The 14,928-nt window shown below is 36.8% G+C and overlaps 1 protein-coding gene across 5 annotated transcripts in view; it reads left to right on the top strand.

Annotated features, from left to right (window-relative positions):
• Positions 1–14,928, top strand: part of CADM2 (cell adhesion molecule 2) — a 674,480-nt gene that overhangs the window by 479,473 nt on the left and 180,079 nt on the right. For all 5 annotated transcript variants that reach the window (XM_035315331.1, XM_035315333.1, XM_035315330.1 and 2 more), the window contains one exon: positions 4,709–4,858. In XM_035315331.1, the coding sequence (XP_035171222.1) occupies positions 4,709–4,858 (150 nt within the window). The remainder of the gene's footprint in view (positions 1–4,708; positions 4,859–14,928) is intronic.

Genomic DNA, 14,928 nt, shown 5'->3' with positions numbered 1-14,928 from the left:
GACTGGGCCTGATTGCCTGCTTGCCCTTCAAGTGCCGCATGATGACTCCCAAGAGGATCTGCTCCATGAGCTTCCCTGGTACTGAGGTCAAACTGACAGGCCTGTAGTTCCCCGGGTCAGCCCTCCGGCCCTTCTTGTAGATGGGCGTCACATTTGCTAGCCGCCAGTCAGCTGGGACCTCCCCCGATAGCCAGGACTGCTGATAAATGATGGATAGTGGCTTGGCCAGCTCCTCTGCCAGTTCTCTCAGTACCCTTGGGTGGATCCCATCCGGCCCCATCGACTTGTGCACATCCAAGTGCCGTAGCAGGTCACCAGCCAGTTCTTCATGGATAGTGAGGGCCACATCCTGCTCCCCATCCCCTTCCACCAGCTCAGGGTACTGGGAATCCAGAGAACAACCGGTATTGCCGCTAAAGACTGAGGCAAAGAAGGCATTGAGCACCTCTGCCTTATCCTCATCTCTTGTAACTAAGTTTCCCCCTGCATCCAGTAAAGGATGGAGATTCTCCTTTGTCCTCCTTTTTGTGTTGATGTATTTATAAAAGCGTTTTTTGTTATCTTTAACGGCAGTAGCCAGATTGAGCTCCAGATGAGCTTTGGCCCTCCTAATTTTGTCCCTGCACAGCCTCGCTACATCCTTATAGTCCTCCCTAGTGGCCTGCCCACTTTTCCAAAGATTATAAACCCTCTTTTTTCTCCTAAGCTCAAGCCACAGTTCTCTGTTCAGCCAGGCTGGTCTTCTTCCCCGCTGGCTCATCTTTGGGCACATGGGAACAGACCGCTCCTGCGCCATTAGGATTTGCCTCTTGAAGAGCGCCGAGCCTTCCTGGACCCCTCTGCCCTTCAGAACCGCCTCCCAAGGGACTCTACCAACCAGTGTCCTGAGCAGCCCAAAGTCAGCTCTCCGAAAGTCCAGTACAGTGGTTTTACTGGTTCCCTTCCTGGCCTCGCCAAGAATAGTGAACTCCACCATTTCGTGGTCACTCTGCCCAAGACAGCTCCCGACAATCACATCCTCCACCAGTCCTTCTCTGTTTGTGAAGAGAAGGTCTAGCGGGGCACCACCCCTGGTAGGCTCACTAATCAGCTGCGTCAGGAAGCTATCTTCCACTTTCTCCAGAAACCTCCTAGACTGCTTTCTCTGGGCTGTGTTGTGCTTCCAGGATATGTCAGGGAAGTTGAAGTTCATCACACTGAGTAACTTGCGCAGGCTGGCAGCTTCTCTTGCATGCTTCGTGGGCATGTGCTACTTACCTATTTAACAGAAATAAGGCCTCTCCCACAAATTATTGCCAGTCCCCCCAGGATCAGAGCCTCAGTGGCATAAAAACACTTCTCTGAAACTTTTAATGTTGTGTTAAATGGCCTAATGCTGATGCTTTCTAGAATGTTTATGTACCTGCTTATAGGCTTTTATAAGCTTTTTCTCTAACCCCAAAGGTCCTTCTTCAATAACCCCAGTGAGGTGCTGATACAAGCAAAAAAGTCATCTCATAAAAGTTTTTTTGTCTTAGTTTTCCCATCACTTACTTTTGGTCTTAAGAGGTGTGCAGTATCCATTCTTTTGGTCTTGCTGTTTTTTGTTTTTTTTTATTATTATTATTATTATTATTTTTCACTGTTCCACGCAGGCTTTGTTTCTTCCACTTGGGCTAATTTCCAGATCTAATGGCTCGTTTTCTCTGCATCTCTTTCTCCGCTGCAGGCTTTCTATGAAGCCGTGTGCATCTTCTCTAGATCCGTGTAGCTTCTGTATTGATAAGGGATAGGAGAAATACTTTGGCATGACTTCTACATGCTAGATTAATTCTCATTTTCAAAATATCAGCACTCAATATAGTGGTAAGAAGAACGTTTTCCTGACCTCTTTCAGAACTAGGTACCCACAGTTTTTATTTCAGTGGTCAATCAGCATAGTTTACCTTCTAACCGCTGTTCTGATCAACAAGTCTGCGCCATTACCCTAGTTAGCAAGTGGGAGATTGCGTATACATTGAGACCTTCATAATAAGAATTATAATATCAAAAAGGGAATGTAGGGTAATCCTGGGAAGATTTCCTAAATCATGTTAATAAGGTCCTAAATCATTACAATAGTTTTTTATTGGAGAGTAGAAATGGAAGATAGTTTAATGTAAATCACAGATTTCACTGTGCTATTCTCTGGCACTGGGCTTAGACTAATGCTTCTTATACACAAAAAATATCTTAGCCCCCATAGCCTCTTATCTACAGCACATACTTTAGAAGGTTATTTCTTTGGTAAAATGCCTGTAATTTAGTGAAGTAATAACAGGCTGTGTGCATTTTTTCTGGATTTTTAAAATTCTAATTTAAGCAATAAGCAATTTATGCAATATTGTGAGGTTCCTTGACACACTGGAGCTGAAAGAGGAGAAATGGAAGAAAATGACAAATCTTTCTTTTTTCTTTTTTTTTTTTCAACCTTGTTTATGATTTTTTCACTCATCAAGCATTTTTCAATGTGTGGTTTTCAAGAAGCACGGTTTGATTAATGAAGTGTCAGATACAGAGGATGTCACAAGTATTTTGGCATTTATTATTTGCAGCATTTAAATTCACCAAGGTATTTGCAGTATTCCGTTGTTTTTATTTACAGTATTTGTTATCCAGTTGATAGTAAATACCATCCTATAGTAAACATTAGTACATAGTAAATTTTGATCTTTAGGTATCTACAGGAAGTTGATATTTATACAAAAAATGATACAATCTAGATTTTATTTTCCAGTACCAGTTATTCAGATTTAGCATTTTGAAATCTTTATTTTTAATTTTTATTTATTTATTTATTTTTTATTTTCTTAAACCAAGACATGGTAGTGTTTTTCTTTGAAATTACCAAAGAATCTTCTATTTCTCTGTTGAGATGACCTTTCCTTAGCGCTGCAGTGAATTTAAGATTTTGTTCAGGTTATGTACACTTAGGCAGTAGAATAGATTTGTTGTTGTTGTTTTTAAATACGGTGCTTATGAAGAGTGTCAGGTTACCTAAATGCCAATTGTTTCTGTGATGTAGATACTCATATACCAGGCCGAAGTCCATAAAAAATATTTTACATAGGGAAACGGACAGGTATTGAAACCTGGCTAGAATTATTATTATTATTATTATTATTTTTTTGGCAGTAACAACAGGTCAAATAGAAGTTTAGTTACTAATCCTTTATTTAGTAATTCCTTACTCTAATCACCTGAAAACCTGTATACTTGATAATATACTTTGTCTTTTAACTTTTTTATTTTGTGCCTTCTACACAGAAGGCCATGCCTCTGCTCCCATGTAGCTGGGAACAACTTTGGTGAGAGCTCGTAAAACAGGATGTTTCTGTTAGGGTTTTATGTCAGATTTTTGATTTCCTTTTGGTGTAATTAGTGGCTATTGAAAATATAGTTTCCTCAAAGTATTTATGTCTATGTTTGCTCCTGTAGGACTGTAGAAAGATTTTTTCAATCCTGACACATCCCACTTGAGTGTCAATCTTGGCATAATACTTCTTATGCTAGCAGCTCTTCCTAACCTTGAGCATTTCTTGTGTTAATAGGACCTGCATAAAAGGAGAAGAAAGAATCATGTATTTGATTTAGTCTATTGCATTGTCTTTTGCATTATATCTTTGAATAAGTTAAGTATATCTCCAGATAATGATGTTTCTTGCTTATTATTGATGACCTTTTCTTTCCCCACCCATGTTAAAAAAAAAAAAAAAAAAAAAGACATCCCATGTTTTTACTCTGCTCCCTTGTGATATTCTTGTCAGAATATGTTCTACTGTTTGACAAGGTGTGCTATTTTCACAATACACAAAGCAGCACTTCAGTCTAACTATGCCATTGAAAATGCTTGTGATTCAAGAACCTGGATGATAGCGTTCCTGTGTTGTGTAGAGGTATTTGGAAATCTTCCCAGTGACTTTTCAGCAAGCACTTAATGTGATTCATAATGCTGTGGGATAGACTCACAGATGAGAAAGAGAGCTACTATGCCATCTCTTCTATTTTCATATGCAATCAGGTTATATTCCCTCAGCAGAGGATGTATCTTGTATTAGAATCATACTACGTTTTTTCTCCAATGACATTCCAAACCTGACAGGAAAAATGTCATCCTGATTGTTCTTCAAAAAGCATAAAACAAAACATGGAGTCTAGGCAGCCCTCTCCCCTCTGTTTAAAAAGTGTATGTAGATTTTTCAGTGATGTTTTCTAGACCCTTTGAAATATGTTGTCTGCACTGAGACATCTATATATGTCTTTATATATGTTTATATGTGAGCCATATCATGGACATCTGGGTTTCTATGTATTTCTGAGAAAACAAAGATTGCAGAGTATTCCTTTGAAGCAGCTAATTTGTATCATGCACAGAAAAAAAAAAAAAAAAAAAAAAAAAAAGGTAATATTATTTCTCAATTTGTCTGTTTCTCCGCTACAGAGAAGAGATTGTTGTTTTTTTTGTTTGTTTGTTTGTTTGTTTTGTTTTGTTTTTGTTTTTTGTTTGTTTGTTTTTCAATTTATTGTGCTATATTTCTTTGATTGAAAAACTTCATGTTGAATTCTAACTGTCACGCGTGGGAAGTTGCTGCAATAAATTCGGTTCTACAACTTTAATCCCTTTATTTTTTTTTTTTCTTCTCTCTCTTTCTCTTCCCTTCTCCTTCCCTCCCGTCCCATCCCTCCTCAGGTAGCCAAGGGCAGTTTCCACTTACACAGAATGTCACGGTTGTTGAAGGGGGAACAGCAAATTTGACCTGCAGGGTCGATCAAAATGATAACACCTCCCTCCAGTGGTCAAATCCAGCTCAACAGACACTGTACTTTGATGACAAGAAAGGTAAATTATTTCCTGAACTCATGGTTCTGCAGCATTCTTTCCAGTAAATAATTGTTTGAAACAATTTCCATTTAATATTTTAACGTATAACTATTTGCTAGGAATATAGGCTTCAAGCCATAATTACGATATAATGTTAAATAATCTGTTTTTTCATGGGTGGGTGTGTTTCACTAAAGTGCTTCCTTTTGTGTAAAATTACAAGTTATTATTAAGGGAAAATAATTATATATGAAATTCTTAGTGTGAGCTGATTTAGAAAACGTTGCAAAATATATTTGAAAAGCATTTATGGATGATATGGGAAGACGTAGTACATAAACCCTGTAACTTGATTTTATTATTTTGTCTGTTTGTGTATATGTATATATAAAATCACTCACTTCAGGTGTACTGGAACTTGTTTGATTGTTAGTGCAGTATGCAGTTGCTGTGGTAGAAATTCTTACTGTAACAGATAATCAAAAATATTTTTTGTTTTAATGCCCTGATTTTTCCAACTGTACAATGCACAGATTTTTTAATCCTGGTAAATTTAGGAAAAAAAAATACAGGACTGTGTCCATACTTTACAAAAAAAAAAAAAAGAAAAAAAAAAAAAAAAAAAGCATTATCACTGCAGTACAATATATTTCCAAGATTTTCATCCTCATCTGAAATGACGAAGCTTATTTTATATAATAGAATGTTAACCTACAGGCAGCATTATATACTATAAAGAAATTAAAATTGAAATTACAAGGAATCAAATAATCATTTGGCTTCAAAAATGCAAAAGTTTTGGTGTTGATTTCAGTAGCAAAAAAAGTTAAACATTTTAAATTTAATTCTACTTCTTGAATTTATTCTGAAAGATGATGCATATTTGAGGACATATTTTTAAAAGTGCAGTTTCTCTTCTGCTTAAAAATAAAAAAAAAAGCTGTCCAAACACTTCACTGAATGATTGCAACACTTTACAATACCTTGCAGGACTTATAATGGTTTGTGGATCTATGCACTTGAACGAAAGTAGAGTCTAAAACCTGTCATTTTAAACCTGCAGAATCTGCAATCAAAATATGTGGGGGGTTTTGTTATTAATATAATAGCTGAATAGAATCTCTTTATAGAGTTGAAGTGGTTCCTTTCTCTTTTATCTAATTTCCTGTAGCGCGTAATCATTTGATTTGCAATTTCTTTGAAATCATAAGTACCTTTTGAATGTAGACTTGAAGATGAGTGGTTTATAAGGTGCAAACTTTTGTGCCATAAGTCTAGTCCTATAACCTTTACTTATATGGACACCTTTATTTTTTCAGTAATCATTAGTGATTGGTAAATAATGTCTGCAAAACTAAAAGATGAGAGAACTTGTCTGTTGATGGACCACATAAATATTGTAAAGGCTATATTTTTTATGTGACATTTTAAAGGTTGTTGAGAAGGATGAGGGGACTACAAATAGATTAATTTGAACTGTGTAGGCCTTTTGATGTGAATTTAATTCTCTGTATACTTTAGCTAAATCTCTACTTTTACAAAGAATAATTGATTTGTTTTGTTTTGTTTTGTTTAATATAATGAATTAACGCAGCAGAATTTGAATGGCAAGCAGCGTAGTAAGTACTTGATATTCCCCACAGAAAGTATGAGGAGCTGAAGCATGTAAATTTAAAGGACCACACTCTTTATTGAACTTCTAGCTTGTCCCAAGACCTTGAGTAATACTTGAGGATTCAAGTCATTCATTTGTAGAGGGATTACTGTATATCTATTAGACAGGAAAATATCTGACATGATCAAGTAAAAGTTTAGGTCCTTCAATCAAAGGTATTTAGTCTTTCTTACATTGACAAAGCTTTACATTCTTTCTGTGTGACATTTCCAGACTTGAGTGTACCAAGGGTAGTGAGCCAAGTCCCACAAGAAAAATGTTCTGCCATTTCTGAAAATAGAGTTAGAACTTTCATTGGCAGTTTCTTTTTTTTTTTTTTTTTTTTTCTTTTCTTTTTCCTGTGTCAATATGTATGTATTCTTTATGTATAAGAAAGAGATTTCCATTACACAGTGATACTTGCTTTATTGAGCCAAAATGGAGAGAAATAGTTATGAGTCTGATCTTGGTATTTTTGTCAGTAAATGATGGCAAATGGAACTGTAAAGTCTTCCTTATTCTTTTTTACTTACCTACTTGTCTCAGCCAGCCATACAATTTGGCTATAAAAAAGCAACTTTCTACTAGATCCAGTCATTACTTTTAATTTATTGAGAGCAGTGCCTCAGCCAGGGTCTTTCCAAACCTGTTTCCAAGGGTTAGCCAAAACTAATCTTGAGATCTTACTTCCCCCTTCAGCACTATGAAAATTGCTATTTAATAGCTATGTTTCTCAAACTGAAAATTGATGAAAACTGTTGAGTAGGAACCCAATGGTGTCAGGTCAAGTTCTGTATAGAAACAGAACCTCAGAGTAGCTCCACCAGTAGGCTATCCATTAGCGATGAGTAACTGTGGATACCACCACATTCTGAACAAAATCAGAATCATATGTGTTTAATTTTACATCCTTTCAATAAGTTATTTTCTGTAGTTATAAATGACACACAGAGAAACAACAGAATTATTTTATGTCAGGAAGCATTAAAAAATCAGGATTTTTTTTTTCTTTTGCTCTATATTGTAATAATTATGAGAGAGTCTTGTGCAAAGAAGGAAGTACAGTAAACATCAAAAGAAGGTCCTAACTGAAGCAGTAGAAGAGGGAGATTACAGCTGTCGGTATACAGCAGAACAGGTGCCAAAAAACAGAGCAAACTGTCAGTGCAGTGAAAAGCTCTCCACCACTAGATTGTTCTTGGTGGGACTCCTTCATGTTTACTTCTCTCTCCCTGTGTTGCAAAAACTTTTACTGACCAAAATAAAACTTACAGTATGCCAGCAAAGAGTAATTTATTTGGTCAGAGGGAGGGAAGGTCTGCTTCCAAGTCCCATGCCTTTCAATAAGGGTTCTTTTGTTAGTCTTCATTTTATTCAAAATGGACTACATATACTGTAAAAAGCATATTCATGTATGTTGTGTTCTTCTGAACTGTGGTGCTATGATTGACTTTGAAGTTAAGTTTTCTTTTTCTTTTTAAGATGCTCTAGCTTAGTATGGAAATGCACTGAGCCAACTACACTTTGCACGTTGTTATGCACATTGTTAACTACACATTGTTAACTCTTTTCCTTCTCCTCCCATTCTGTCATGCCTGCATGTTTCTGAGTACAGATTTTGCCCAGTTAGGAGGATTTTTTTGTTGGAAAAGAACACCTCCTCCCCACTCTCACAGCAATTTAATATTTATGAAGGAGTCAGGGACTATATTTAACTTGAGACATTTTTCACACTTGGCCTATGTAGTCTTAAAATAATAATTAAAAAAATAAAAATGTAAATGATGAGTTGTAGAGTTTTCTTTCAGGAAAACTACAAATAAAAACCATAGCATTGGCATGTAAAACCATGCCATGGTATGGTATGGCATGTAAAACCATAGTTCAGTGGTTGTTTCCAGGTCCTCATCACTTGAAGTAGGTAAGTGATTTGCTATTTGTTTTAAGTTTAGACCTAAAATCTGCTCCTGTCATTGTGGTAATGGGAATGGAATTGGGTGAGGAGGCTGGTAGGGAGGAGAAACATGTTTTCCTTTTCTTCTGCCTTTGCTGCATTTGTAGGCCACATCTTAGAAAAAATGATAGTAGGCCAGGGCAAGTACTACTAAGTTTGTTGTTTGTTTGTTTGTCTTTCTAATTCTGGTTTACTTCTCATGGTGATTATTAGGTTGTATTAGAGATAGCCTTAGCAAAAAATAATAATAATAATAATTAAAAAAAAAAAAAAAGTGACCTCTTGCTTGGTTAAACAGGGTACTGGAATACAAGAAAATGAGTGTCCATTAGCAGAGAGGATTGTGTGGGCTCCTTCAGTTTCACGGATTCTGTCTTTATTAGGATTTAAATACATTCTTTTGGATAAAAAATAATATGGAAGTCCCGAAAAAGCACATGCATATCATGCCTGCCATAGGAAAATACATTTTAACTTTAGCTAAATGAGGTAAAACAGTAGCTTCCCTCCAAGTCTTATTTTTACACTCTAAAATGTATTGAAGCTGGAACCGACTTTGTCTTCCTCATTATTTTTTAACACATAGAAGCTAAAATACATTGAAATACAAATGTCTGATCTTGTGGATTTGGTCGTAGTGATGACCTCTCTCCTTCTGCATACCGTCTCTTTGTTCTTTCTTGTATTTCTTTTTTCTGTTTCCTCTAGCTGGTAATATCAAGGACATTGTTTATCCATTTTATTTTTACTTTCATTTCACTTTCGTTTAAAATATAAAATCTTGACTTTAAAAAATATATATATAAATTGATAATAAAGTCATGTAAGTAGATAAGTGGTCTTAATTTTTAAAAGGATCAGGAGTCTTACCACGACCCCCCTCAGTTTCCCACCTCTGGACAGAATTTTTAAGATTTGTCTTCCTGGAAAATATGAATTCATAGCTCACCCTGAGCAAGTTCGGATTCTTTAGAAACAAATGCAAATTGCATGCTACACATGAATCAATTTTTTCCCTACACAATTTTCAATTAAAATGAATAATTACCATAGAAACCTCCGTACCACTTTATGCACCGAAGTACCTATAATTATATACCTGCCTTTGGAAGAAGCACAGCGTGCAACAATGTAGAACTGGCAGATATGATATTAAATTAATATAGGTTATTTTATTTTAGCTTCTCTTGTGGTACTTCTTAAGGATTTAGAGTGAGCAATAAACACAGACAAAGATATAAATGGAGATGTATAACACAAAGGTTGTAGCATGGAAATATAGAGATGGCTGGTAAAGGGAAGACTTAACAGAACTTACATTGATGGAGCAGTTTTGATATTCCCTTTTGATAGGGAATATAGATACATATGGAACAGGTTATTGAGTTGTAAAGCAGACGTACAACTGAACGATGGCTGTTGGTGCCAAAGTTGTTTAATGTCATCAGTATAAAAATGAGCAATCAGACTATAAAAAAGATGAGAAATGGTTCCTGGTGTATACCTAACAGTTTTGCTCAGTCAGACAAATGATACTGTGATATACCTGCTCTTCACCTAAAGGGAAGTTTGCAAGTCTGTTGATAGTAAACCAAGTGCTGTGTTGACATTGATCACGATAAGTTTGCCTCAGACCCACAGGCCACATTTTGATGAGATATGTGCCTGATGCTAATCATAGATGGGTACATGCTTTCATCAAGCAGTAGCAATTTAATGTCTTGCTAAAACATTAGAAAACATATTCCAACCTCAGGATTATTCATACCTTAGCGGCTGAGTATGTTCCTTTAGATGACCTTTGATTATGTTACATGTAAGAATACTTGGCATTTAGGTAACTCCCTATTATTTTGAAGGCTTTCAATGACACTGGTGTACTAGACAAGGGTTATGAGCGGGCACTGTACTTGTGGAGCTCCCCAGAGCTTCCCTGATAGGCGTGATGCCACAGGTGAAAGCACATTTGGGTAGAGAAGCTGCTCATAAGGTTCAGCAGTTGTTCCCTCTTGGGGCTGGTATTGTCACTTTAGAACTTCAGGACACATCTCTGATCAAAACATCATCCCTTTTGTCATGCCTTCCTCCAGTATCAACTCCATGAAGACAGCTCCTTGCCTCTTTTCTCTCTCAATATGAAGACATTTCTAGAGAGACTCTGAAATTCACAGTGCACAAGGTGCAGGATTTTAACTACAGGCCATATGTGTCAGTTTAGGAGGTGCAGAGGACTTTAATTCTTACCATGACACTGTCAAAACCGAATGGTGTTAGAAGTGCACTGCAGAAGGCTGGCATTTCCTGGCATTAAAGTCTTGTCTCTCATGTTGGAGGCATACTACTCCTTTTTAGTTAGCTGTATTTATCCATTGACTTGTTTTGTAGAAGCCACATTCTGGGTGTTGAATTTAAGTGTAACTTGAATTTACACCACTCTGGGATGAGTCAGCCTCAGATACTGATCTACATAAACAAGCTGAGGCACTTGCAAGTTACAAGAATCATTTGAGAATGCTTCTGATGGGAGGGGAAATGTTGAACTTTTTTCCTGAATGGCATTTGACAATTCTAGTAAGTAGCTGAATTTTAGATGTAGGTATACACGTATACAAATAGTCCTCCAGAGAAGGGGTAGGCTAGATAAAAAAGCAAAGTCAAAGATGCAAAGAAAATAGTGTTTCTTTTTGCAATAAAGAGGAAAGTAGGAAATCTATGCTTCAGATTAGATCTGCAGACAGGGAGGCAGACTGTGTTGTTGGGAGTACTGAGAGTGTTAGCAGTTGAGTAATGTGAAATCAAGTAGCAATGATGAATGGACTTAAGTCTTCACCTTCACACATTCTGTTTCCTGTTACATAATTGAGTGGAGATGGCATCAGACAGCAGATGATGACCAAGCTGAATTCCATCTTAGGGTAAACATAGAAATTAGAGATTCACATTTTAACAGACCCACTCAGTAAGATAATACCTTGGAGTAAACCTATGGCAAATAATGGAAATCAATGCAAAAAAATATATAAATAAATAAACACAAAGAAATAAGCCATAACAGCAAAACAAACAAAACAAAAACAAACAAAACAAACAAACAAAAAAAGAAAACTACATAAATATCAAAGTATGACTTTATAGCTAGGTGTTATGTTTGCAGAGGGAATTTTTTTTATTATTTTTTTTTTTTTTTTCCTGAGCTGAATAACAATAGCTTGTAAATGCCTTACAACATTTGACAGGTTTTCAGGATTTAAAGGAAAAATTGTAGGAGACAGAAATCTGGTACAGAGAAGGAAGAGCTCTTCACAGGGAGCTTTCCATGATGGTCTTTCAGAATAGTTCTTACAAGATCTGTAGTTGAGTTTAATTTTTTATGTTGGTCAGATCTGTGAATTTCACAGTTACACCATGCAACTATTATTAGTATGTTTCTGGCCAGTTCTTATCTTGTATTGAGGACCCTGGCATGACATGTAGAGGTACATAAACCTGGGTGAAATATTTCAGTTGCAATATTAGTTCTTACTAATGTGTTCTTATGCTTGCTCTGTCCACTGCAGTGGGGTGGGGGAAGAATTGGAAAGGCAAAACTGAAAGAAAAACTCACGGGTCAAGGTAAAGAACATTTTATAAGTGAAGGAAAAAGAAAGAAAAAGTCAAATGATGCAGAGGCAATCACTCACTCCCTCCCACCAGCAGATCAATGACTACACACCCTCTGAGCAATGCCTGCCTTGCAAAACCCTCCCTGTTTTATCACTGGGGATGGCAGTATAAAGTATGGAGCATCTCTCTGGTCAGTGCAGCTCAGCTGTCCTGGCTGCGTTCACTCCCAGCCTCTTGGCCACCCCCAGCCTGCTCCCCAGGGGAGGGCAGAGTGAGAAGCAGAGGTGGCCTTGGCACTGGACAAGCACTGCGCAGCATCAGCCAGAGCACTGGTGTGTTACCAACACTGCTGCTGTCACCAACCTAAAATGGAGCACCATGCAGGCTGATGTGAAGAAAATCATCTCCATCCCAACCAGACCAAGTGTGCTTTACCTCTGAGCCATGCTTAGGCAGAAAGCTTAAATGATTTTGAGTAGTATTTTCTTAGTACTTGGGGGGGGAAGAAGTCTCTTTAGAGCTTTTGAGATCAAGAAGTGTCTCATTTGATTCTCAGAAAACAAGGTATCAAAAAACAGCCACTTTTGAAAGTCAGAATGCTTTTTTCATGCATCTTAAAAAAAGATAACACGATAAAAGAGAGCAGGAGTCTGCTAAGATTTCTTGACAGTTATGTTCATTATAAATATGAAAATTACATTTAAAAATGTATTACAATGCATTAGAATATTATTTCATTTCAATAAACTAGTAGAACTGCTCCCACTTACAGCATTTATTTCTTCATTTCTTAGCAGTATTAAGGGAGAAAATGAACATATTGTAGAGATGGTTAGAAAGTGTAGGAGTTTGCATTATATTGTGCTGAAGTGTGGGTACGTGAAGAAATTAAGTTTGCCAGCACTCAAGCTAAATGGAGAATGAAGCTGATGCAATGCATTGGAATATGCTGAAGTAAAGCAGTAGTTGTAATGACGCTGCTAAGATTAATCTGTTTTGAAGCTTCATGATACTCAGTCTGGTGGCTATTTTTGTTTTAAATGGTGAAGAATCTTCTAAGGAGTGAGAAATGACTTTTTTTGAGGGAGGGTGGGGAGGGATGCAAAAAAAAAGGTGTAAAGAGAAATTTCTTATACCTGATCTCTCTGCACTAGTTATTTGCGTGAATGATCAAAACTTCCTGGGGTCTCAGAAGAAAATGGACCTATTACAATATATTCTTAACCTGTTGTTTTCTTTCAGACATCTCTTAGAGGAAATGATAGTGAAGAACAATTTCAGTGCAGAGAAGGGCAAGTGGGAGAATATGCTCACAATGATAGGCAGTGGATCCAGGAGCAGTAGAGCTCAACATTGTACATCTTAAAGAACATGAAAGTAGGTAGAAAAAGACGTTTTGTTTCTAATCGGGAGCACAGTGAACAGCATTCCTTAGGGAAAGCAGAGAGATTTTTGTTTTGTTTTAAGAAACTAGGTGACAGCATGAGTACTGATTGTTTTATTACAACATGTTCAGTACATTAGAGTCGTGGGGATGTGAGAACTATCAAACAGACCAAAACCTGAATGTTTGTTGTTTAAGTGATAGTTAGATCCAAGAAAACTTTGGAGAAAAGAAAGAACTGACTTTGCAAAGAATAGCTGATACTTATAGCCTGACAAAAATGATGCTTCTCAAATGAAAACACTAGCAGCAGCAGAAAAAGTTGAAGCGTGTGTATTTAGAAATGGCATATCACATTATAAAGAAGTAAACAATGCTTCAGGATAAAAGTATAAAAATAAATAAAATTAGAAGTGATAGACAATTATAGAACATTCTGAAATGTAAACCATAGGAAGAAGTGATATGTTCCATGTAAAAATAAGAAATAAATCAAAAACTTGAGTGTGTTCTTAACTTTTTTTTTTTTTTTTTCATCTGTATGACAAAACTCTTATGAGGATAAAACAGAAACCCCTGAAAACAAGATGGTCTGCATGGCACAGTCCCATGCCATCAAGAGACATTTAGCTAGCTAAGATGTTGCTGGTAGGTCTGTCCAGAGTCCACAAGGTTTGTCCAATCAAATTAGGCCAGCTGAAAAGAATATTTTAGTCACCACTCCGTAGCTTATAAACATGCATGTAGCTTAACACATTTAAAATTTAAGGTCCCACAACACATTGACTAGTGATACTGGAAACAATCAATCCAAGGCTTTGAAACAGAAACTAAAATTGAATGCAGTATAATCACAGCAACCATAGACTATCAGCAGGTGGCACAGTGAGTGCCAATCCAGCTGCTTTTAGAAGGGTTAATGTGGAGATTAACTATCAGTCAGCAACTGCTGAAAGAATAAAAACACAGCAGCTCAAGAGAAATGTAGTCCAGAAGAGTGATTCAACAACATATTTTTAGTGAATTACCCAACTGGCTGGAAAAAGTAAACAACTCCAAAGGATATGACTGAAGGTCAGTAACTGCTATGTAGGAAAACAGTAAAGGCATAAGAAAAACATCTTCAATCAGCATTATACAAAATTTACAATCTGGCTTAGTTAAACCATGAGTCAAGACCTGTTACACCTGGATTCCTAACCAGTCCCAGAAGCTGGTTTGATAATGTAATTGTACCTATGTGCTTGAGCCCTCTATGTTCTGAAATGACAGCTTCTCTGAAAAGATGAAGGCTCTGGGCTTGCCAGATTGTATGTGATAGGCAAGTTCCCAAGCTACCTGTGGTCCATGGTGGCAAGACACTGCAATATTGTGTTAGCAGTGCTTAAGAGTTTATTGGCTAAGGTAGATAACTTCTTTCTGGGTTAGAACTAACTGGCATTCAAGGAGTGTGAAAGTCTCTGCAGCATGTTTTTCTTCATTTCTATTTTCAG

This window comes from Oxyura jamaicensis, chromosome 1, assembly GCF_011077185.1.
Source record: "Oxyura jamaicensis isolate SHBP4307 breed ruddy duck chromosome 1, BPBGC_Ojam_1.0, whole genome shotgun sequence".
NCBI classification, from domain to species: Eukaryota; Metazoa; Chordata; class Aves; order Anseriformes; family Anatidae; genus Oxyura; species Oxyura jamaicensis.
Note: the sequence above shows the minus strand (reverse complement) of the source record. Positions and strands in the feature narration are given on the sequence as shown.